Here is a 21,775-nt window from a genome sequence, read left to right as displayed (position 1 = left end):
CCACACTTATGGCGGCCAAAAGCGGTACAAAAGGGGGTGGTGATGGACGGAGCATCTGAACCAATGCAACACTCACACCCAGTCAAAAGATCTGGGTTTAATCCATCACCGTTCTTTAGCCCACTCTGCCACCCCAGTTCAGACATGGCTATATGCAAATCAGTCTGACCCTGTGCCTCATGGGAACAGTCCAGCCCGAACTGCCAAGCCATGACTTCCCTGGACCGGAAACAAGCTTCCGAGGACCGGTTTCTGGAATTACAGCCGTCTTCAGCCCGGCTTGCTTGAATCCAGTGGCAAAGTGAGCAAGGAACTCACGTCTGAGCATACCCTGCCACACTTATGGCAGCCAAAAGCGGTATCTAAATCAGGCCCTAATCTTACAGCAAGTGCTGCTGTAGATCACATGCTTTGCACTCTTGCCATCTAGTGTTAAGCAGGGATTTTGCAGGTTGTTTTATTCTAAGGAACTAGGTATGGAGGTGACCTGTGACCCATTTCCAAATGTCCACAATGCAGCAGAACAGACTCCACTTCAAACTGTGTTTTCATTGACAGGTGAGAGTAAGTTTAGTGTTGTGATGCATGATAGTCTATGTATAGTGATGTGACGGAAATTGTATTTTAATAGGTAATTTAATGTTTAAAAAAAGCATACTGTGAGCTCGCTTCCGGGGAGGTGTGAGGGTACATGTGAATCTACAGCACTGCAACCTGCAAAACTGATTGTTTGAGGTTAAATAATGTTTTCCATTTGCAGGATGTGTTGCTGTAGATCACGTGCTTTGCATAGTCTGAGAACAGGGGCCCTTCTCCTGACTCTTCCTTTATTAAATGAAAAACTGTCTGTCACCTACAACCACTCTGTTCAAAAGAAACTCCCAAGACAGACTCTGAGCCTGCTGAGTACAAAGAAACCCGACGACTGAAACCACCACTGCACCCGATGCCTATGAACTGTCGGAGTGGCCCACCGGTCCCAGCGAGGTCCCCCAGCGCTCCAGAGTCCACTGTGGGTTGACCCTTCAGGACTCCCCGACGTCTCTTGCAGCCTCTGCACGGAGACCTTCCTAGACCCCCAACCACGAGTGGACCGGTAAGGAGAAATCTGACCTCAAAAGACACCCCAGCATCCAGCCGCCCTGCGCCCTGGAGAAGAGCACCTGAGGTGCACCTATGTCCTCGAGCCCTCCAACTTACCTGTCCAGCTGTTGGTTCCTCCTGGAAGTCTTCCTGGACCAAGCCTGCAGCCAAAATCCTATTGAAAACAACTGGGCAACCGATGCCAAAACACCCTGCACCCAGCCGCCCTAGTGCCGCTGCGGGTGGACCTTGTCTGCTAACTTGGATCCCCCTTTGCCTTGAGCCTAACACCAGGAGTTTGCTCCCACAACCTTGTGGCCTGCTCGTGTGCAACCACACACCGGAGTCGCCCTATCCCTGATTGGATAACATTGAGCCTCAGCGCTCTGCACCCGGCCGCCCTAGTGCCGCTGAGGGTGTACCGAGAGGGCATCCTCAACCCTGGGGAAACCTTGGTTCTAACCCTAGAATACCAACTCTCACAAATTAGTACCCCCCGGCTTCAGATCTAAGCGTGGTACCTTGGATCAGTGCCTAAACCTCCAGTTATTAGTGGACAAATACACCAGGGCCAAAGATGGTTCGTTGTATTTGGGGTTTATGGACCTATCTTCGGCCTTCGACCTCGTCAACCGTACCAAACTTTGGCATATCCTGGCTGATCTAGGGCTTGACCGTGTTCTTGTGAACCTGTTGGCGGACCTTCACTCAGGCCTTTTGGCCTCAGGGTTAGTTCAGATGGGCGACGTACTACCCATTTTGAATCTAAAAGAGGGGTGAGGCAGGGGTGCATTCTGGCCCCTCTGCTGTTCACAGTTTACATTAATGCCCTTGAACCTGTGCTTAAGGAAGCGACCCCTGACATACCACGCATAGGGGAGACTTGTGTACCGGTCCTCCTATACGCGGATGACGCTGTGCTTTTGTCACGTACAGGGGTCGGGCTCCAACGGTTATTAGACTCCTTTGGTCTATTTATGAACTCCCTAGACCTTAAAATAAATGCTAAAAAATCGCAAATAATGATCACGGGAGGTGGCTCACGGTGCAAGAGAGTGAAAACTTTTTATTGCTGTAAGGAAGAACTATGCAGAGTTTCCACTTTTCCGTACCTGGGGATCATTTTTTTTTTTTTTATATATATTTTTATTAATTATAACACAAGAATAGAAATAAAGATATCAGGCATCATTTGGCGGAACATATCATAACATTGAACGGGAAGAACAGTCTGAGGATACACAACAGTTATAGGCATCTGAAAAACATCGATACAAATTGGAGCTGAGATAAAGCAACACGGTACAGATAGCCTTGGGCAAACATAATCGGATCCTGTCCGTCCAGAATACTGAATATGAGACTTCAACCCTAGACACCCAGATATGAGGATGAAATGATCAGGAGAATGTGCCACATTTCTTGTGAAGAAGGGAAAAGGGAAACAGAAAGGTCATAGAACAAAATAAAGGAAAAATAAGAAACCCCCCTCAACCCCCCACCCTGCACCCCTGCGGATGGCTACGACCTAACCCCACTAGCAGCGTGCCTGTCGCCCTCTAAACTAACCCCAGGGAAGGGAAAAGATGGAGGAGGAGAAGAATCGTAAAAAGCAAATACACCCCCGGTCTCCCGTACCCCCCCCGCCAGAAGCCATCACCCCGAGATAGAATCAAACCGACATAAAGCAAATTTACAAACCAATCAGGGGGGTATAGCAAGGCACCACCCAACTCCCTTCACGTTATAGGTACAATCCCGACATTAAGTCAAGCTATTTCACCGAACCCAAGCCCTCAAGATCATCCCTGGCCAGTACGGTACTTCATAAAAGTCTTTTCCAGTCGAACCACCATCTCAATCGAAAATGCAGGACGATCGTCAAAGTTCACTTCGGTGTTGCAGGATCGGCAAATGGAGAGAAAGTCACGAGTTCCACAAAACGAGCGAAGGAAAGTGTCCAGAGATGTCACGTCTGTCCAACAGTCACTGAGGGATTTGTAACAGTACAGAAGACTGTCCATAGCTGAATGAAGCGGCAGCAGGATCGAGCAGGGAACGCTAGCGACAAACACGGGTTCGCCGACTGTGAATTGAGAATCGGAAAAGCACAGTAAATCCAGGTTATGTCCGGGGACCTCGAACTCAGATGTACATTGCATCGCTGGTATCGCAGGTGGGTGAGAGCTTAATGGAGAGTCAGAGACCGGTCCCAGGATACCGTCAACTTGCACGCTCAGTGTCCGGAATACGACCGTGAACTGTGAATGGAGCGCCTCAATGGCGGCCATGACGGCCTGTAGCGATGGCGTACCTTCCGTCCGCCCCATCTTCTCTCACGAAGAGGCAGAGCTGGATTTGTACCCCGGAGGCCGGCTTCTCCGGGGAAACAGGAAACAGGCCACGCAAATCCAGTGATCACAGTGGGCGCTCCCCGTCTTGTAAGATCGACACCGTCGCCGATAGCGAGGGCCCAGCCCATCAACCCCGGGAGGTTAGCAGGGTCTCCGGGCGTCGGACCCCCAGACACGGCAGCCGGCGCGATCCGCTTTTGTGTTCACGGTGTAGACCGGTCACAATGCCACCATCTGAAAACCAATAGGTTACGAGACACTTGGGGGGGACCGGGCTCCGTCCAGGTCCAGCGGCCGTTATTGATCAACTCCAACCCGGAAAGTCTAGAAATCGAGGCCCCGGCTTCCACACGATGTTAGGCCGAGAATGGAAACACGGCGTATCTTCGGAGTCCGATGAGATAAAAACCTCGGGATTACACCTTTAGAAGCAGCAATACTTCATGAACCCGGGAGTCTGGTGCGAATGCAGGATTAAGAACAGGATATACGAGCTATTGGCGGAGGTCAGCGGAGCCGGGAGCTTATGCGGCCATCTTGGCAGCTGGCGTAGCTCCTCCCCCCTGGGGATCATTTTTGAGGATAATGGTAGCTGGGGCCACAAATAAAAAAACAGCGCCCTTGTAAGAACATCGTCGGCTATTATGGGCTTTAGTAGAAGACTGGGGGCAAGGCCAATCTCAGCCCTTATGAACATCTATAAAGCCAAGTGCCTGTCTGTCGCCACCTATGGTTGTTCATTATGGGGCTATGGTCCGACAGACTGTCTTCAAGTTACAGAGAACAAATTTTTTAGATCAGTCTTGTCTGTGCCCCAATCTACGCCATCTTACTCTGTCCATTCTGAGTTGGGGGCTGGTTTTTATAAAAGACCTAATCAGAGTGGCCCCTTTAATTATGTGGCTTAACCGCATGCATGCGGGGCGAATTCCGCCCGTACGCTGGGTTTTGCGAAAGCGCACTTTGCATGACGAGCTGGGCTCGTCATGAGCGTGCGAGGAGGCTACGCCATGACGAGCCCAGCTCGTCATGAGCGTCGAAGGGGTTAAGACCTGGCTGAATGACGAACTGTCCCTTAATCGGTCTATCTTCAAAGATTGTCTCTCGCTTAATAATGCACATAAAATCAAGTGGCTGACTTATGTAAAAAATGGGTTTAATGTACTGGGAAGACCTGAGCTTTTTTCTTCACTGGAATTAATTACACATAAAGACATAGCCATAAACAAAAGGGATATGTATATGAGGTTGACCTCAGCAAGAGAGGAAAAGGAGCTCATAAAATCAACGGTTGCCAATCCCCCTGGTCCAGAATTTTATCTTACCTTGGTTAACCGCCCCTTTCATAGGTTCCTTTTAACTCGCTTCCGTTTAAATATGATACATTTGATATTAGGTCAATATCCAACATGGTGTAAGCCTGAACAGTCATTACCATGTTCCTGCAATAATTTTTCATTGCAGGACACCATGCACTTCATGATGTTTTGTGGTCATTTCATAGAGGAGAGGAGGAAGTTTCTTGTGCCTGTTCTTAAAAAGGCAGGGTTTTTGCAGGTTAGGCCAGCACTGCTTTATCTGCAGCTATTAAACAACCCTAGTGTCATCTTCCATGTAGCCAGTTACTTGGTGGGCGCTGTGCGCTCAAAGAACAGGCTCGTGGGAAACGTGAGATTGACTATATCCTTATGAAGTTTGCATTCTGTTATACATTTTATATTGTGATAAATGTTGATTTTATGAAATTAATGATGTATTTTTAAATTTTACTCCTTCCCTTGTTTTTAATACGATTGACTTTTTAAGAAAACCATTGAAGTATATTTTAAATCATGAATGTTGTGTGTTTTGTTTTGATGAATTGTTGACACTGTGTATTTATTGTACTGCGCCTTTTTTTTTTATATTGATTTATCGAAATAAAGTATTTTGACTGACTGACTACTCGCCTGCAAACGAATCACTCCATTTCCTCCCATAGGATTGCATTGACTGCCTTTCTTAAATTGTGGAGTTGGTTTGTATAGAATATTGAAAAACTGCATATGTACTAAAAGTGAATTACTTACCTTTTGGCTAGGAGATGTCTCCGTGTTCTATCTAGACATATCGCACTGATTAGTAAAAGTAATCTGTAAAGTAACTAAAAAGTAATTATGAACTGTTGACTTACCTGTAATTCAACCTACTGCATTTGAACCTGCATTCAACTGTAAAACACTGCATATCATTTTGCAAAGCATTTATTTCACTTACCTGCACCAGGCTTGGCTTGGTTCTAGAAATAAAATAACTAAATAATATTTTTGATACAAACAAATTGGTCTGAGTTCAGTCTTTGAGTGTGTGACATCATTTGCTGCCTGAGTTTGTGCAACAAATGCTTAACACTAATCTCTGATAAAGCCTTACTGCTCGCCCACATAACCACAGAGAGTGAGGTGCTATCTACTTTTACCTCTGCCTACCTTTGGTGTTCCACGGGACTCTGTGCACACTATACGTCATTTTGGTATAGTATATACAGAGGCAGCTTCCTACAGCTCTCCATTTGTCTTTGAGGCAATGGCTTTCAACAGGAAACATTGCACAATAACCTTAAGAATTGTGGGAACATGGGCTTACCAGGGAATGGGGTAGGGCCGGTGGTCATCAAGCAGGGTGGGTTATTGCTTACCATAGCCAAGCTGACGTTTAAATGCGTTCTGACTGTTCTCTTCCTTGGCCTCTGCACTCCTTTTAAGGCAGTGCTTTGCAGCCTCTTCACTTTACATTTGGAAATGGCATTTGTGAGAAAGTGCCTCTTTTGCCTGGTTAGCCCCCACTTTTTGACAGGTTTTGATGTGGTTTCGATTGTACGGCACAGGCTTCCTGCCAACCAGGTCCCCGGTGCCAGTGCTCCTTCCCTAAATCCAGCCTCCAATTGGTAGCTCTGCCCACTGTAATCCCCTGGTAAATGGTACCCTGGATACCTACGGCCTGGGGGCTGAAAAGGGTCCCTTGGGACCCCCCTCACTAGGACCATGCCTAGTAGCTTGCATGGCCCTGTGAGGTTTAAAATGAGTCGACATGGTGCCATTCCAGCTACCACTACCTAACTGTATAAGTAACTCCCCCCTCAAAGCCCTAAGGCAGGGTAAACTATACTACAGGTGAGGGCATATCTGGATGAGCAGATACGCTCCTACAATATTGGGCATCATTTCCTATTATTGTAAGTGATAGTCAAGCCATAGAGAGTACATGGGCTGGGACTTGACAACTCTAGTTCCACAGCACCATGATGGCCTCCCTAAATACAGGAGTGTTTGGTACAAAAATCACTCCTTTCAATAAATCCCCACTGATGCTAGTGTGGCATTTATTGTACCATGTACCCAGAGGGCACCTCAGAGGTGCCCCTCCCACCCCTGGTGTGGTCTCTGACTGGCTGTAGGCAGCCAGCCACCGCCAGACATGTTTCTGGACCCCTGGGTATAGAGTTCCTGCTTTCTGGGAGCAGAGACCATGCACATTCTGGGCAGAGGTGTCATGCCTCCAGGATTGGCCAGTGCTCGAAAAAAGAAGCTTCAAAGGCCTGCCACTTTTGAATCCGCCCCCAGTCTCTGCTGCTAGCAGCAGATGGCAGCCCCTGGTTTACACCACCACTTTGGGCGGGAACATTTAAAAAAAAAGAGAAGTGTACCCACCAAATTAAGGCTGGTCTCCTCCCTGCGGTGCCTGTAGCACACCTCCCATTAGCCCAGATAAACCAGCTGCAGAGAGCTTAGAATGCATCTGTAAGACTCCTTTCCAGTATGATGCTCTGTCTTGGGCAATACCTCTACAAAGAGGGACAAAGCAGGGATGCCCGCTCTGCTTCTCATTTGCATCAGAGTAAGAGTCTGTGATTGCATGCAACATTCAGCGTAGAATCACGTGGAACATAAAATAGGTCTGTTTGTGGACACTGTACTTCAAGCTCACCAGAACGGTTCCTTGATGACCTTCCTGTGCCCTGCTCTCCTTCACATGAACCTTAATTTTACCCTCGTACTCTGCTGGCTGGAGACTAGAGGGGAGGGATCTCTGGAACGTTGACACCGGTTTTGGAAACTGAACCTTAAGCCTTTCCTGTAGTGGAAGCACAATTTTGCGATTAGACATTGAGAGACTGTAACAATGAAGGCACCGGGTCCCTCACCGAGACGGGTGGATCCAGCTGTGAACTTGCTACTGTAACGCTGCTCCTTCAGACCCGCTTGATTATGAATCCACTTATAAGTGTCAGTGAAGAGTATTGGGAAATCTACAATAGGATGCTTACGTCAAACTTCTGAGAACATCATAGGAAGATCAGTATGAAATTGTTGTTTCTATGGTACCTTTCCCCAGCTAAGAGGAAGAATAGCACACATCTGCTGCAAGGAATGTGGTGAGGGGTGTGATCTGCTGCATAGCTCGTTCTCCCCGACACTCCAGCTCTTTTGGAGTAATGTGAAGCTATTAGACATATTACTGATCTGGAAAGCCCTGAAGATCGATTATGTACCCAGTGGCGGCCAGTACGGTACGGGGGTGGTGAGCGGGGGGTGCTCGGTCATGTGCGGTTACAACTAATTATAGTCTGTTACCAAGTATCCTATTGAGCCCACAGACCTGGGAGGTATGGAGGCATCAGAGAGCGGATGTTTGCTGTTTTTGATTTTAGTACTTGTCGAGGAGTGCAATATGAAGGGGCTATGTGTCAAACATTGTTGAAATCAATACAATACAATACAATTTTTTTACAAAATAATTTGTTTACAATTTGCATATTCACACTCTGTTAGGTTTCTTCGTTGCTCTCCTTTCGATGAGTTCAAGCTGTGGAAAAACCAGGTGGACAATGGATCCAAGAAAGGAGGCGAGCGGTTGAATATTCTAACGAAAAACTTGCTGCTGCGTAGAACCAAGGACCAGCTGGACTCCACTGGCAAACCCCTGGTATGCGACCTTCCGATGGGTAGAGGGTGATCGTGGAATTCCTTGGAAGACGATCATAGCATGAAGAGCCTAGAGGATAAAGATTGAGCCCAAAGGATTTAATTTCCGTCTCTGGGCGGCTGGAGGAGTTAGATGTGTGTGAAGGTGACATTGGTTGGCATCATGACTGCACTTTCCTCTACCTGGGGACAGGCGTGGACAGCCTAAGTGCCTTCAGGCTGCCCATTGCAGCATCCTGCAGAGGCTTCTTGTATCTCAGCTTTGCTTATTCTTGTTGTGTAAGAAGGAAAGGGGTGAGAGTGAGTGTATGGGCAGGGGTGATATAAGAGGTACTTGATCAAGACCGTTGTGTTCCTTAAGTTGTAGTTGGCAGGTTAATGAGAGATGGGGGAACAGGTTTGTAAAGTGTGGAAGGAGCTGAGAGGGAGTGAGGTGAGTATTCGCAAGTTATAAACACCTTGGGCTAGTAATGGGCCAATTTCTCTCCGCAGTGTAACAATAGAGCTCCTTTTGCACGTCAGAAGGAAGTAGAATTAATTGAGAGAGGTGGAGGATGGCATGAACTCTGGTGTATACCATGAGCTGCAGGAGGGAGATGACTTGTCATTTTTCCTTGCATAATGTCCACCTAGCCTATGTTTTTGTGAGGAAATTAACATCACCATTTTAAAGATTTTCTCATCTGATTCTGCCTTTGTCTTGTTAGGTGCTCCTCCCACAGCGACGGTGTGAGGTGCATCGATTGAAGCTTTCCGAGGATGAGCAATCTGTTTATAACGTCCTCTTTGCCCGATCTAGGTAAGTCTTCCAAGAATGCATGATTGTGTCAGTTTGGGGTGGTCGAGCGTGTGTATAGGGGCTGGACAGATGTGCGGGCTTGCCTGAAGTGGCTTGGGCTTGTATGGTTTGCACAGACAGCAATGCCGTCCCACAGAAAGACTAAATGTGGGATCAACACCTGCACAAATGTTAAGTATTTAATTTAGTTCATTTTTCCTTCTTTGTAATGTGTTTGGGGCAGTGATGTTTCTTGCATTGAATTGAGGTTTCCTGAATACCCAGGTTTAGGCCTTTGCTAGCACCAGCTTGGGGTTGCTTAGAACTGGACAACAATCTGACAGTGTTTGATGACAGAACTTACTGAATCTAAAACAAATGTAGGTGGTTGGCAGAACGTCCTTCTTCTTGATAGTTAGGATCTTCTCACGCCCAAGAATTCCTATGCCAAGATCACCCTGACTTCAATGTAAATTGGTCCACTTCTAGGGCGTTTGGCCTGAAGGAAGGGTCCTCAGCGGGTCAAATGTAGACTGCGCATACAAAGAGCACTCATTGGTTATAGAAAATCAAGGAGTGGTTCTCATTTTACGGACCTCTCTCTAGTCCAATCTTAATTATGGTCTCTTTTCTAGTTTGCAATCATCGCAGCTGTTTGTGAAGGCACTCAATCGAGGCAGGAAAATAAATCGAAGTCCTACTTCTGACAAACATGCATTTCATCATGAACCGGTTTCATGTGACTTAAGGAATTCAACCTGTAGGAAAGTTTTCTTCAGTTCCATGGAATGTCTTTCCTGCTTACAGTTAAATTTACAATTCTTAATATTGCCATACAATTATTACTGCTAATACTGATGGCAGGCAAGTTGCTCTATATCCATGTATATAGCATGAAGGAACTACATGTAAATATTCTGGGGCAGCAAGGAATTCGTATACTAAAAGGATGAAAAAACTCCTCCGAACCAGTTATACGAAGTGTCAGAAATTTGTAAAGTAATAGCAAGGAGCAAATAATCTAGGAACTCCAACCACATAATCTGGACACTTGTGAAAACAAGGCCTAAAACCTGAATGAATGAGAAAAGTCCTTAAAAAAATATTTTATTTTCTCAAAGATTGACTCGCTCATCTTGGGTACGAGAAGGCCAATAAAAAACTCATGGTGTGGGAAGGTAGTCAGTCTTATGCCGAGAATAAATACAGAAACTATCTCTGGGGAAGCGGAGGTTCCAGTTAATTCTTCAGTTTCTATATAACCATCACCCTAGTTTTACCTACTGCTGTAAGTAAAGTAAAGGATTCATGTTGGTAAGGAGTTCAACCACCAAATTGTTGTCCCGATGTCAACGGACTGAAATTTCCTGAAGACCAGAAATTGATGACGATGCAGTGTTGGTGGGATCCTATCAAGCACGGGATTTCATAGAAATTATTCACAGTAATGACATTTTGTGCAGTTAGGGAGTTTTTCTTGGAGAAGTTTTTGCTGTATGTGGAGGCACACAAAACTGAATACGGTGTATGGGGGTTGTTGTTTCCATGCAATGACTTATCGTTTCTCTTTTGCAGTTGTAGCACAATGCACTTGCTTCAGCCCCACCTATGTTATGTTATATCCACTTATAACGCGCTCGGATACTCGTGAGTGTCCCAGCGCGATTCCAAAGAGGTGATGAAGGAAGCTATCAAGCAAAGAAATGGGTCTTAAGTTTCCTTTGTGTAAATGAATACTTGACCCAGGGATTAAGAGAAGCAATGGTCAAGACCTGATTACCATCATTTTGCTCTCTTCTGTTAGGTCCACGCTGCAGTCTTATCTGAAGCGACACGAAGACAAAGGCAAGGTGCAGCCACAAAAATCTGACAACCCGTTTGAGCGAGGTGAGAGTTGGGAGGCAAAGGGGAGTGAGGTGATGCTTGGAACTGCACCATTATTGTTTGTAAACACGGAGCATGAATTTTGTGCAATCCACTCAAACACCTAGAGGTGTTGCGAATTGGGTGACAAGGGCAGGATGAAACTAGAAGGAAGATTGGAGGGCTGCTTAGAAGTGAGTTATGCACACTATGTACATTATGATCACCTATGCATAATGGCAATTATGAGAATTTTCCTGCCATGCTGGTGCAATATACAATTTAAATGTGTATGCTTTGAAACTGCCAAACATGGATCATTGTTGCTTTTATTTATTTAACATGTGAAACAGGAAAGCTTTTATGAGAAGATTTTATAGTGCTAAGAGAGTTGACCTCTCTCTTGCAGAGGGATTTATTAAATCTCTATGTATGTGCGATTGGCTGAATGTAATTCTCCATTCTTATCATTGTGTTTGGTAGAAGAGCTAGTGTCTGTATTTTATCTGTAACAACAAGGTGATGGATGAATGCTTGAATTAATCTCAGCCACAGGCAGTTGCTCAGGCCACATCCTAACCCATAATTTTTCATTCACCGTGCCACCTCCGTTTAAACCATCCGTTGCAAATCAGTCTTGACTCCGGTCCAATGGGAACAGTCCAGCCCAAACTGCCAAGCCCACCCTAACCGGAATACCAGCAACCTGGGACCGGATTCGCCCTTACGATGGGTTCTTCAGCCAGGTATATCCTGATTCCAGTGAGTTCGTGCTGGCTTGTTCTGTTTGGAACAGGGTCAAGACTGATTTGCATGTTGCTAGGTCCAAGCTGAGGTGACATGGTGTGCAAAATAACGATGGATTGGGATGCTGCCCGAGTAATTACCAGTGACTGAGCTTAATTCGATCCATCACTTTTTTGGTATACTTTAGTGTACATTTTATCTGTAGCAGAGACCTGCAGATCAAGCAAATTGTGGTATCCGTGCTGGAAAGATCTTGATTGTTGGTGTTGGCATTTGCTTTCAGTGTTGGTTCACAGTACTAGTGTTTGGTTCCTTCTTATGACACCGCTGCGGTTCTGTGATGAGATGGACGAGTTCTGCCTAGTTCGGTCCTGCAATATCTGGACAGGGTCTTCAGCCCATTCAGGTTCACTACCAGTTATGTGTACAGAATTTTTTTTTTTGTGCGATTGGAAAAGTTGTTGAAGGAGAGAAATGTAGTGCATTGCATTGTTGTATGGCTGTGAGGTTGTGATCAGTTTAGGTCAGTTCACAGTGGGACAAGTGAGCGATGCTGCGTATCATCATTGGAATACCGGATACTTCTGCCATATATTCTTGAAGTCCAATATACTACACACACTAGCATTGAAATCGAGAGCTATTCCACACGTTTTCTTTTTCTCAGCCTTTCTTGTGATCTTCTGAATGCCCCTTTTTGTCCCCGTCTCTTATTTTATACGTAGTCTCACTGTCTTACTGTTTCTATCCATGCATCTTTAAAATGTCTCCATTGCTTCCTGTCCCCTGTGACCGATCTCTTTTTGGCTTTCTCCTCCTTGCTGCCCTGCTTTGTTTTCCTGCACTCTGTGGCTCTTACTTTTCCTTTGACCTTTTGGCTGCATGCTTTTACCGATGGCGTCCCCCTCCAAATTATTTATTTTTCCCCCTCTAGTGGCTCAAGAGTTTGGATCTAGCCAGCAGGAGGGCCAGGTCTCCACACAACAGCCTCCCCAGGGCTCCAGCACTGTACATATCCTGTCCCTACTGCTGCGCCTGCGGCAGTGCTGCTGCCACCTGGCACTGTTGAAAATGGTAAGCACATTATCAACGTGCATTGATTGCCATAGTGTTTTGTACATATAGTTCTCATGTCCTGAAGCCCACCCCACCCCAGCCTTCCCTGGGCTCCAGCATTCCACATATCCTGTCAATGCTGCGACTCTGCACCAGTGATGCTGTCAGTAGGAGTTACTGCAAATGGTAAACACATTCAGATTATTAGAAATGCATGAATGCAGCATATAGAACCCCACTCCTTCACTGATGTCACGAGGGCCAAAGCAACAGTTTTTCACATGCAACAGAATGGTGATGAGCATACTTCTTTCTTCCTCACCCATTTTCATGCGCAGGCCGTCTCCACCTGCTGTTTTCACCCGTTCTTTTTCATAGCTCTGCTGACTTTAAGAACATTTTTTGTATTCTCATCAACTTGGCTGTTAAAGCCGATGTCCTCATTTTCCATTGAGTTAAAGAAATTCTCTCTGTTCACCCTGCAGACAATCTAGTGTTTAAAGAACAGGCTTTTCGTTACATATACACAGAGAACGAAGCATTCTAAAAAAAGAAATCGTGCTTCCTAAGATCAGTGTTGGATGACTTCTCATTCGTTCCCTAGCATAGTGGCTAACCTGACTTCCACCATTCGGGGTTAATTTTCCCTGCCCATTATCATTGAGGGTTAAAGCCATCAAAAGGTATTTTCAGTTAAGCTTCATGACGAGAGAAAAGATACCGATCACGTCACATTTGTATGTCCAACACTCCTTGGAACCTTTTGGAAGGTATCTGTACTCTCCAACAAAATGTCTTCTGGATTTACGAAGGTGGTTCCAATTTGATGGCCGCTGCACCCAAGCTGGGATCTATTCCTGTACGGCCAAGTGCTAAAGATGTTGGCCCAGATATACAGAAATTCTAATCATCAAAATCTGCCTTTCATTGATTGCCTCCCGTAGCCTACTATTAGCCATAGGAGTTTGCCTGTTTCACTGTGAGGGACCTGGTTTGCTGGCCCTGAACCCAGTGTGCCTCCAATAGTCTCCAGCTTCTGGCAGGACTTCAGCTTCAAAATTTCACATTTCATGTGATCTTCCACCTCTAAGCATCTAGCACTTATAGACTGTGCCTAGCTTGGCTAGTCTAGTTTCTCTAGTTTGGTTTCTTTCCTCCCTTGTAGTCTTTAAAAAGAATTTCCCTACATTAAAGATATTGGGCATAAATATTCTCTCTCAAAAGGAAGTGTCAATTTAAAGGCAAAACCTAGAAACTGATTTTTTCTGGAATATGTCCCTTAAATTGATGTTTTGATTACATTTTGACTGTCATTTAGAAACATCTTTGAACTTTTTATCATCTGGCTACTTTAAAGTAAAACTCCACAAAAGAAGTTAACCTTTTGGAACCGATCAGGTGTTCAAAGGACCGAAAACTATGCCATCAATATTTTGAAAATGGACGGGTCAACCTGCCATATAATGGAATTGATGCATCAACCCAAAATACGCTCCGCATGCCGCCATCACTATGTAGTTTGTCTGATAGCAGACATTGCCAGGATGAAGAAATGGATGGTTGTCCTCTGGGGGAATTCTTATATTTTGGCTACATACGCAAATTATGGATGTTCAGATCCAGAGAGTCACCAGGATATCGAAATACTCTCCTAGAATAAAAACAGAATGATCTAGTAGCTCCTTTGCCACCCAGTAAACCAAGCACCAAATAATGCACATGATTGCCATGAATTTCCAACCTAAAGTTCAGAAAGATGATGAGCTAAAGCAAGTTTTCAAATAAAAACCATAATACGTGGCCTGCAGTGGAACACCAGAATGTACGAAACACCCTTGTGAACATGAACGGTGCAAAGGCAAAGATTGTGAGCTTTAAAATCAAAGGTGCATATATTTGCCCTTGCACTTTTATCTGAATATGTGCACAGTATGCAAATACCAGTTTATGAACCCATTTTTAATGAGGACTCTAAGTAGCTTTTTCCCTGGGTGGGATGGTCCCTGTGGGATGTAATTATGTCAATGTCATTGAAGTGGTTCCAGTTCTAAGTCTTCACCCCACAAGACTCTTCAGGGGACCGGATGCTAGTTTGTAATGCTGCTACAGAAGACAAAACTGTTTGACCCACTAAGGCCATCTGTAGGATAAACTCATGGAAAAACTAAAGACACTATTTAGAAAATTGCAGGTCAGGGCTCACAAGGAAATATGCGTGGACCCCAGGCTTGTGTGATTGGGACTTTTCTTTTTGCTCTTGACCAGGTGGTGCCATTACCACAGAACAAGTCTTCGCCTAAGAGGACACATTCTAACAAACTGTTAAGTAACGTTTCCTAAATAACACATCTAACGAGACGGGCAAGTGACTTCTTTTGTGTCCACTGCAACACGGATTCCAACATATTCCTCTTGATGAAAATTGCGAGTCACATCATTTACCCCCTTTCCGTACCTTTTGAGACTTCACCCACACAATGATGACTTGTGTTACTTCATTTCTCTCCTTTGTTAGACCCTGGACCAGATGGAACTGAAGAATGAAGGCATCACACTGTCCCTGGAGGAGCAGCTCAATGCACTGACCTTATCCGAGCTCGAGACCCCTGATCCCAAATCCATGGTGTCCCTGAATGGCACCAGCTTCAAGGCCGACCTCTTTGAGAACACCCGCGAGAGCAGCAAGGTACGGAAAAAGGACAATGTCCAGCGGTATTAGCCTGATTATCTACGACGCGCATGTATTAATGGATGAATGTGTATTGTGTTGTATGTTGGTAACTCCTTAAGAACAGCTGATAATAATTCATTTGTATTCCTGAGAAAGCCATCCCATAAAGATGGAATATGGCTGTACACGCCTGGCGGTCATCAGTGGGTAACTGGACTCATTCCCATTTATACAAATAGTGCCCCTTCTGGATGTTTAGAAGCACATGTGAAGATTTGGTATCTGTACATTACATCCAGGACATCGATAGGCAATTGCAATGCATTTGCTACCTTACTGTAAGTGTGTGTTTCACAGGAGCAAACCTGCTCTACCTCATATATGCATAAATAGTTCATATGCACATGCACAAGTGTAATATGCTTTGTATTGATGTTATTGAGAATGAGTGGAGCGGTGCCATGACTGACGAGTGACATCTGTGTATGTGGACTGTGTTGTGCATGTGCAACAATTTTAAAAAAGTGTTTCATCCTGTCCAGAGCTAAAGGGGTAAGATTCAAGCAGTAATCAAGACTCACAACCAAGCTTTGCGTTTGACGCCAGTTGTTTTCTTCTGTCACTTGATTGTAGAACAGAGTCTGCGATACAACAGTTATTGTGTTTTTTTTTAGTTAGTTACACTGTTCTTTGTTATTGATAAGAAACCTGACCTTAACACTGTAATAATAAACAAGTCAAAGCGCTTTTATTAGTATGCTTGTTCCAAGTAACATGTTTTATTTGGCTGTTTATTTCCATTTTGTGGTGTATATACAGTGCTTAAGTTGAGCCAGTGGTTACAAGTCGGGCCCACAGGAACTCCTCAAAAATTATTGCAAAATATGCTGAACCCTGTAGGCTTCATTTAATTTGCCACATGTGATATTCTATGTTTCCCACAGCTCTACTGCTCTCGGAGCAATGCTCGATTCTCCATTACTGACTCCATTGCCAGGAATGATAACAAAAGTGGACATTTCATTCTTTCTCCATTTTAATTGTCCACAAGATTCCATTCCATAGAGGATTTATCAAATGTTCGAGGATTTGTGGCACAGCCGATGTGCTTCTTCTCTTCCGCTCCATCTTTAGTCGCTTGTGTCTATCCCAGTGAGGGATAACTTTTCAACAGTTCTTACAATAAGGCGTTACTATTTTGTCAGTGATCAATGCATATAATTTCCTTTCCAACCCAAGTTAGCAATGGGAGCTAGGGGAGAAGACTTAGTTGAAGGTCTAACAAAGCGCCTTCTTTAGCCAAGCAGAGGTTTAAGATTACCAATCTCAAATGATAGTACTATATACTCGGACCAGGGGATATGTTAATCTCTTGTAACGGCTCAAGTGAGACCCCCAAATGTGTTAGGAGAATGTGGGCCTTCTGCATATGCCTGAAGGGTGCTCTGTTCTGAAGATTATTGGGGGTACAAATGACTTCTTACACCTTGACTTGCTTAATAATTTTGTACCGTTACCCTAAGCTCTTTTTTAAGCTTATACCATCCTTAAAAATACAATAGCATCGTTTCTGTTCAGTGGGTTCCTTAAATTGTGATTGCAAGGTGTTGGCTCTTCGTTGTCTTTGACAACTAAGACACTGAACTAAAGCCTCAACATGCTGGAAAACTCTCCAAGGCTTTTCATACTAACCAGTAACTACTGCCACTGTAACTGAGCTCTTAACCACTATTTTTTAGTCTTCGTGTTATGTATGGATTGTTTTAGGATATATATTGATTTATGTTGTAATTTTCTGTATATGTCCAGTAAAATGATGATGCATTTTGCTTCCAGATCTCATGTCTACTCTTGAAGCTTAAAGCAATCCGTAGCAGCCCGGATGTTCAGAAGAGGTAACGCACTCTTCTATTTCTGGTTGATGTTTTTCCAGTGGTGGCTGCATCTGCTTTACATTGAACGTGCTATGCAAGACATTTGTGGGGAGGCAGCAGGGATTAATGTGAAGCCTCAGCCTTTGCCTGTGTGCACCAGTTACTGCAACGAGTGCGAATAGGAGGTTGTGGATATGTATTCCAGTTGATCGGCTCAGCTGGTCATGCTTCCTTGGTCCAACTTTAATATCTTTTAACAGCTTTTAGCATTTGTCCTCATTTGTAGCACTGCATCTCTTTTGAGTCTTTTTGGTTTCACATCTGGGTCTACATTTAATCTCTGGGCCCTCCCTCCCTTCCTAGTGTCATCGTCTCCCAGTGGACCAGCATGCTGAAGATCGTTGCAGTGCACCTCAAGCGGATTGGCCTATCCTATGCGACCATCGATGGCTCTGTGAATCCCAAACTCCGAATGGACATGGTGGAGGAGTTCAACACCAATCCCAGAGGTCCCCAGGTAGGATGTCTCGCCTGCATCCCTCCGTAACACGTCAGGTGTACACACCCACATATATGTGCATGGGTTTAGGGATCATAGATGGAGTGAATGGGCTCTTCTAAATCTAGGGCATAGTACTGGCAGAACATGTATGTCCCCGTGAGAGCTTTCATTGACTGCCAGTCTGATTTATTGCAGGGTTGCAAAGGCTTTGCTCGTGCTCAAGGTTCAGCACACCACTTAGCAAATAAGCTTTCTTCTTTGTAGGACCTTCTTTTATCTGGAGTAAATGCAGCCAATGTCTGGCAGCTATTTGTTTTTGTATGACTAGTTGGTTACTGTGCAAATGTTTGTGTATTTTTCTTCTAAGTACAGCATGAAGATGCTGAACACGTGAATGTAGTGCCCTTTATAAACACCTCTACACAATTCAAACAATCTCGTACTTGGTGCTTTGGGATTTTCAGTTACCACTTTGCTCTTCATCCAGACTAGTTTAAAGATGGCAGTAGTGTGTGTAGAGAATAGAGCTCTGGGTCCAGCGCTTCATTTGTATGTACTTTTTCTTACTTGCTGATATTTGCTTTTGTTGACAGGTGATGTTGGTGTCCCTCTGTGCTGGAGGCGTTGGCTTGAACTTGATTGGAGGCAATCACCTCTTCCTGCTGGACATGCACTGGTAAGAAAAGGAACCAATCCCTCAGACCTGAATGTATTTGGTTTAGCCTGTGGAGGGACAGAATTGGATTATGCAGTGTGCAGTCTTCTGCATGTGCATGCAGGGCTCCAAGGTATTGCACTCAATGATTAATGGTGGAAGTCTGGTGAGGGGTTCTGGGACCATACATCTAAAGAGGGATGGGGGTGGGTGGTTAGGCGCTTTGTGATGCTAAACATAGTCTCACGCTGACCATAGTTTTGCAGCGTGAATCTTTCTGGATTCACTATGCTGTGCATTATTCCGCGGTCTTGTGGTTGGGTCCGGATTCGTAGTCTTTTCTTTGTTTTTTTTTTTTTTTTTACTTAGCCCAGGTGGGCGTCGGCGTCACACCCCCTTGGGTGTATTTCCGGTGACGTCGGCATGCTTCCTGCGGAAGCTCCCACTCTTGGGCGCCATCTTCAGATTCTTTTTTTCCGCGGTCGGGTCTGGATCGTTCCCGTTTGGGCTCCAGACATTTTTGGAGAAAGAAGAAAGAAAATACAGAAAAGACGAGGAGAAGTCATCTGAACACTCCAGGGGACTTCATCGACGAAAAGTCAGCAAGGATAAGGCGTTTTCCATCGAGATCCTCGACGACCGTCGACGAACACGCGACCAGAGAGGCCCTGGACGCTCGTTGATGGACAACACGCCGTTCAAGTTCTGCCGTAACTGCCACCACAAGTACGCGCAGAAGGACCAGCACCCGGTATGCAACCTTTGCCTACTGGTGAACCACGAAAGCGGAGACTGCAACGCCTGTTCCGCCTTCGCCCCGAAGACCCTTCGTGTGAGAGAGAGGCAGAGGGTAGCACACGCCGCCCTGCAGGGGAAGGCCCCGACTCCGTCACTCTACGAGCTGGGGATGTCCTCCGAGGAAGAAGACAACGCTGCCGCCGAAGACGACAGCTACACGGTCGTAGAGACCGATTTACACGAAGACTTCTGACAAGGTAGGAGACTCTTCCGCCCCCAAGATCCCGAGAGACTCTGAGTCTAGAAAAATCGAGGGCAAGACCCCGAAAGCGCCGACGCCAAAGAAGGCGGCGTCCGCAACTACTCCCAGGCCCAGCGGATCCTCCGAGAAGGAGTCCCCGGCGCCGAGAGCTGCTGATCAGCAGAAAACGTCGAAAATCGTCCCCGAAAAGGATCGATCGACGCCGAGGGAGAAAGACCCAAAACTGACGACGACGACCAGAGACCCAAAATCCGGTTCGACGTCTAAGTCGAAAACTTCGACACCGAAAGGCACGGCGACGAGCCATCCGCCGAAAAGAGCGGCCGACCCATCCGACGCGGAACACGCGGCCGAGATGGAGAAGAAGAGAAGGCGCCTCGAGGCAGAAATGGAGAACATCATGCAGCGGAAGAAAGATTTCGACGCAAAGATGAAAGCCTTCACGATCCCTCACAAGACCAAGCCACCGGTGGTGGAGGCGGTCGAGGAGGAAGAGGAGATCGCCGAAGTCGCCGAGGAACAAGACCAGGACGTCGAGGTGATCGACGACCAGGAGGAGTACGAGAATCCCTACGATAGTTACAACTATGGGGAGGAAGAGGATGGCAGGACGGACACAGAGTCTGCACCCTCTGACCTTCAGGAGGTAGATTACATCGATGTCGACACCGACAGCCCGGAGGAGGTGGTCGACACTTACCCCTCGAGGCCCTCGCCGCCGGACGACATCGGGGCCTACAACTCGGTGATACAATCTGCCGCAGCAGCTTTCAAGCTCAAGCTCGACGAAGAGAAGCAGAAAGCAGACTTCCTTCTAGAAACATTGCTCCCAACACAAACGAGGAGCCAATTCCTTCCAATGCTCGAAAGCGTCTTAACTCAGGGGAGGGAAGCATTCAGGGAGCCCGCAACATGCAAGGCAGTAACTCCCAGAACTGAGAAAAAGTACAAACATGCCACAAAGGACCCGGCCTACATTCAGGGCACGGTCTCCGCAGACTCCATTATCACGGCCACAGCAAGGAGGAGGGCTAACGTACCCACTACCTCGGGCCCGCCACCGGATAAGGAGAGCAAAAGGATGGATCTGGTGGGCAGAAGGATCAAACGGAATGCCGCGACCCACTGGCGCATGGCTAATTCCAACGCCCTGATAAACAGGCACATGTACCAGATCATGGAGGGGCTGGGGCAGTTCGTGAAGGACCTGCCCCAGGATGCCAGGCAGAAGGCCGAAAAACTGGTTGAAGAGGGAAACAACGCAGCTAATTCTTGCCTTAAGACGGCCCTGGATGGGGCAGACACAGCCAGCAGGCTCATGATGATGGGTGTCACGGAAAGGAGGCACGCCTGGCTCAGGATCTCAGGTTTCAAACCGGAGGTGCAACACAGCATCCTGAACACACCGTTCAACGGCAGCACGCTTTTCGGAACAACAGTTGATGAAACGCTCAGTCAACTGAAAAAAGATAACGAAACAGCAAGATCCATGGGAGCATTGCAGTTCTGAGGGAACACGAGGGGCACCCCGTCACGGAGGCCCGGCGGGAGAGGCGGAAAACAGCCAGGTACATCACACCAGGCTTTCCAGCAAACGCACCAGGCAGACTCGCAGGCTCAGCATGGTCAGCAGAAGCAGTCCTGGCAGTACCAAGAAAGAGGCCAGTCCTTTCGAGGGAGAAACGTACGGGGACAAAATAGGAGAGGAGGGCAGCAGCTCACCTCTAAGTGACTTCAAAAAACTCCGTGTGCCCGCCCACAAAAAAGATCCCAGGGGGCAGCACGTACAGATGGGTCAAGACAAAATAGACACCTACGACCACATGACACCAGTGGGAGGAAGATTAAGATTTTACCTCAGAGAGTGGAGGGAAATCACATCAGACAAATGGATCCTCAACATTCTCCAATTCGGATACTGCATAGAGTTGGAGGGGAGGCCAACAAGCAGAAAACCAAAAAGAAAAACACTAGCGAGCACGCAGCTGCAGTGTCTTCAGGAGGAGGCAAAGGAACTCCTGCGGAAGCAGGCCATAGAACGGGTACCCTTCAAGGAAAGAAACACAGGAATATACTCAACGTACTTCCTGGTACCAAAGGTAGACGAGACAATGAGACCCATTCTAGACTTACGGTTCCTGAACAAATTCATAAGAACGCAAAAATTCAAAATGACCTCCCTGCAAGAGGTGCTCCCACAATTGCAGACCGGGGACTTCATGGTCACA

The 21,775-nt window shown here is 46.2% G+C and overlaps 1 protein-coding gene across 1 annotated transcript in view; it reads left to right on the top strand.

Annotated features, from left to right (window-relative positions):
- Positions 1-21,775, top strand: part of TTF2 (transcription termination factor 2) — a 124,979-nt gene that overhangs the window by 86,815 nt on the left and 16,389 nt on the right. The window contains exons 15-22 of the mRNA XM_078656604.1: positions 8,249-8,402; positions 9,109-9,200; positions 10,984-11,066; positions 12,724-12,863; positions 15,361-15,531; positions 17,353-17,411; positions 17,754-17,907; positions 18,486-18,568. Coding sequence (XP_078512730.1) covers positions 8,249-8,402; positions 9,109-9,200; positions 10,984-11,066; positions 12,724-12,863; positions 15,361-15,531; positions 17,353-17,411; positions 17,754-17,907; positions 18,486-18,568 — 936 coding nt within the window. The remainder of the gene's footprint in view (positions 1-8,248; positions 8,403-9,108; positions 9,201-10,983; positions 11,067-12,723; positions 12,864-15,360; positions 15,532-17,352; positions 17,412-17,753; positions 17,908-18,485; positions 18,569-21,775) is intronic.

Source organism: Lissotriton helveticus, chromosome 8 (genome assembly GCF_964261635.1).
Source record: "Lissotriton helveticus chromosome 8, aLisHel1.1, whole genome shotgun sequence".
Classification (NCBI taxonomy): domain Eukaryota; kingdom Metazoa; phylum Chordata; class Amphibia; order Caudata; family Salamandridae; genus Lissotriton; species Lissotriton helveticus.
Note: the sequence above shows the minus strand (reverse complement) of the source record. Positions and strands in the feature narration are given on the sequence as shown.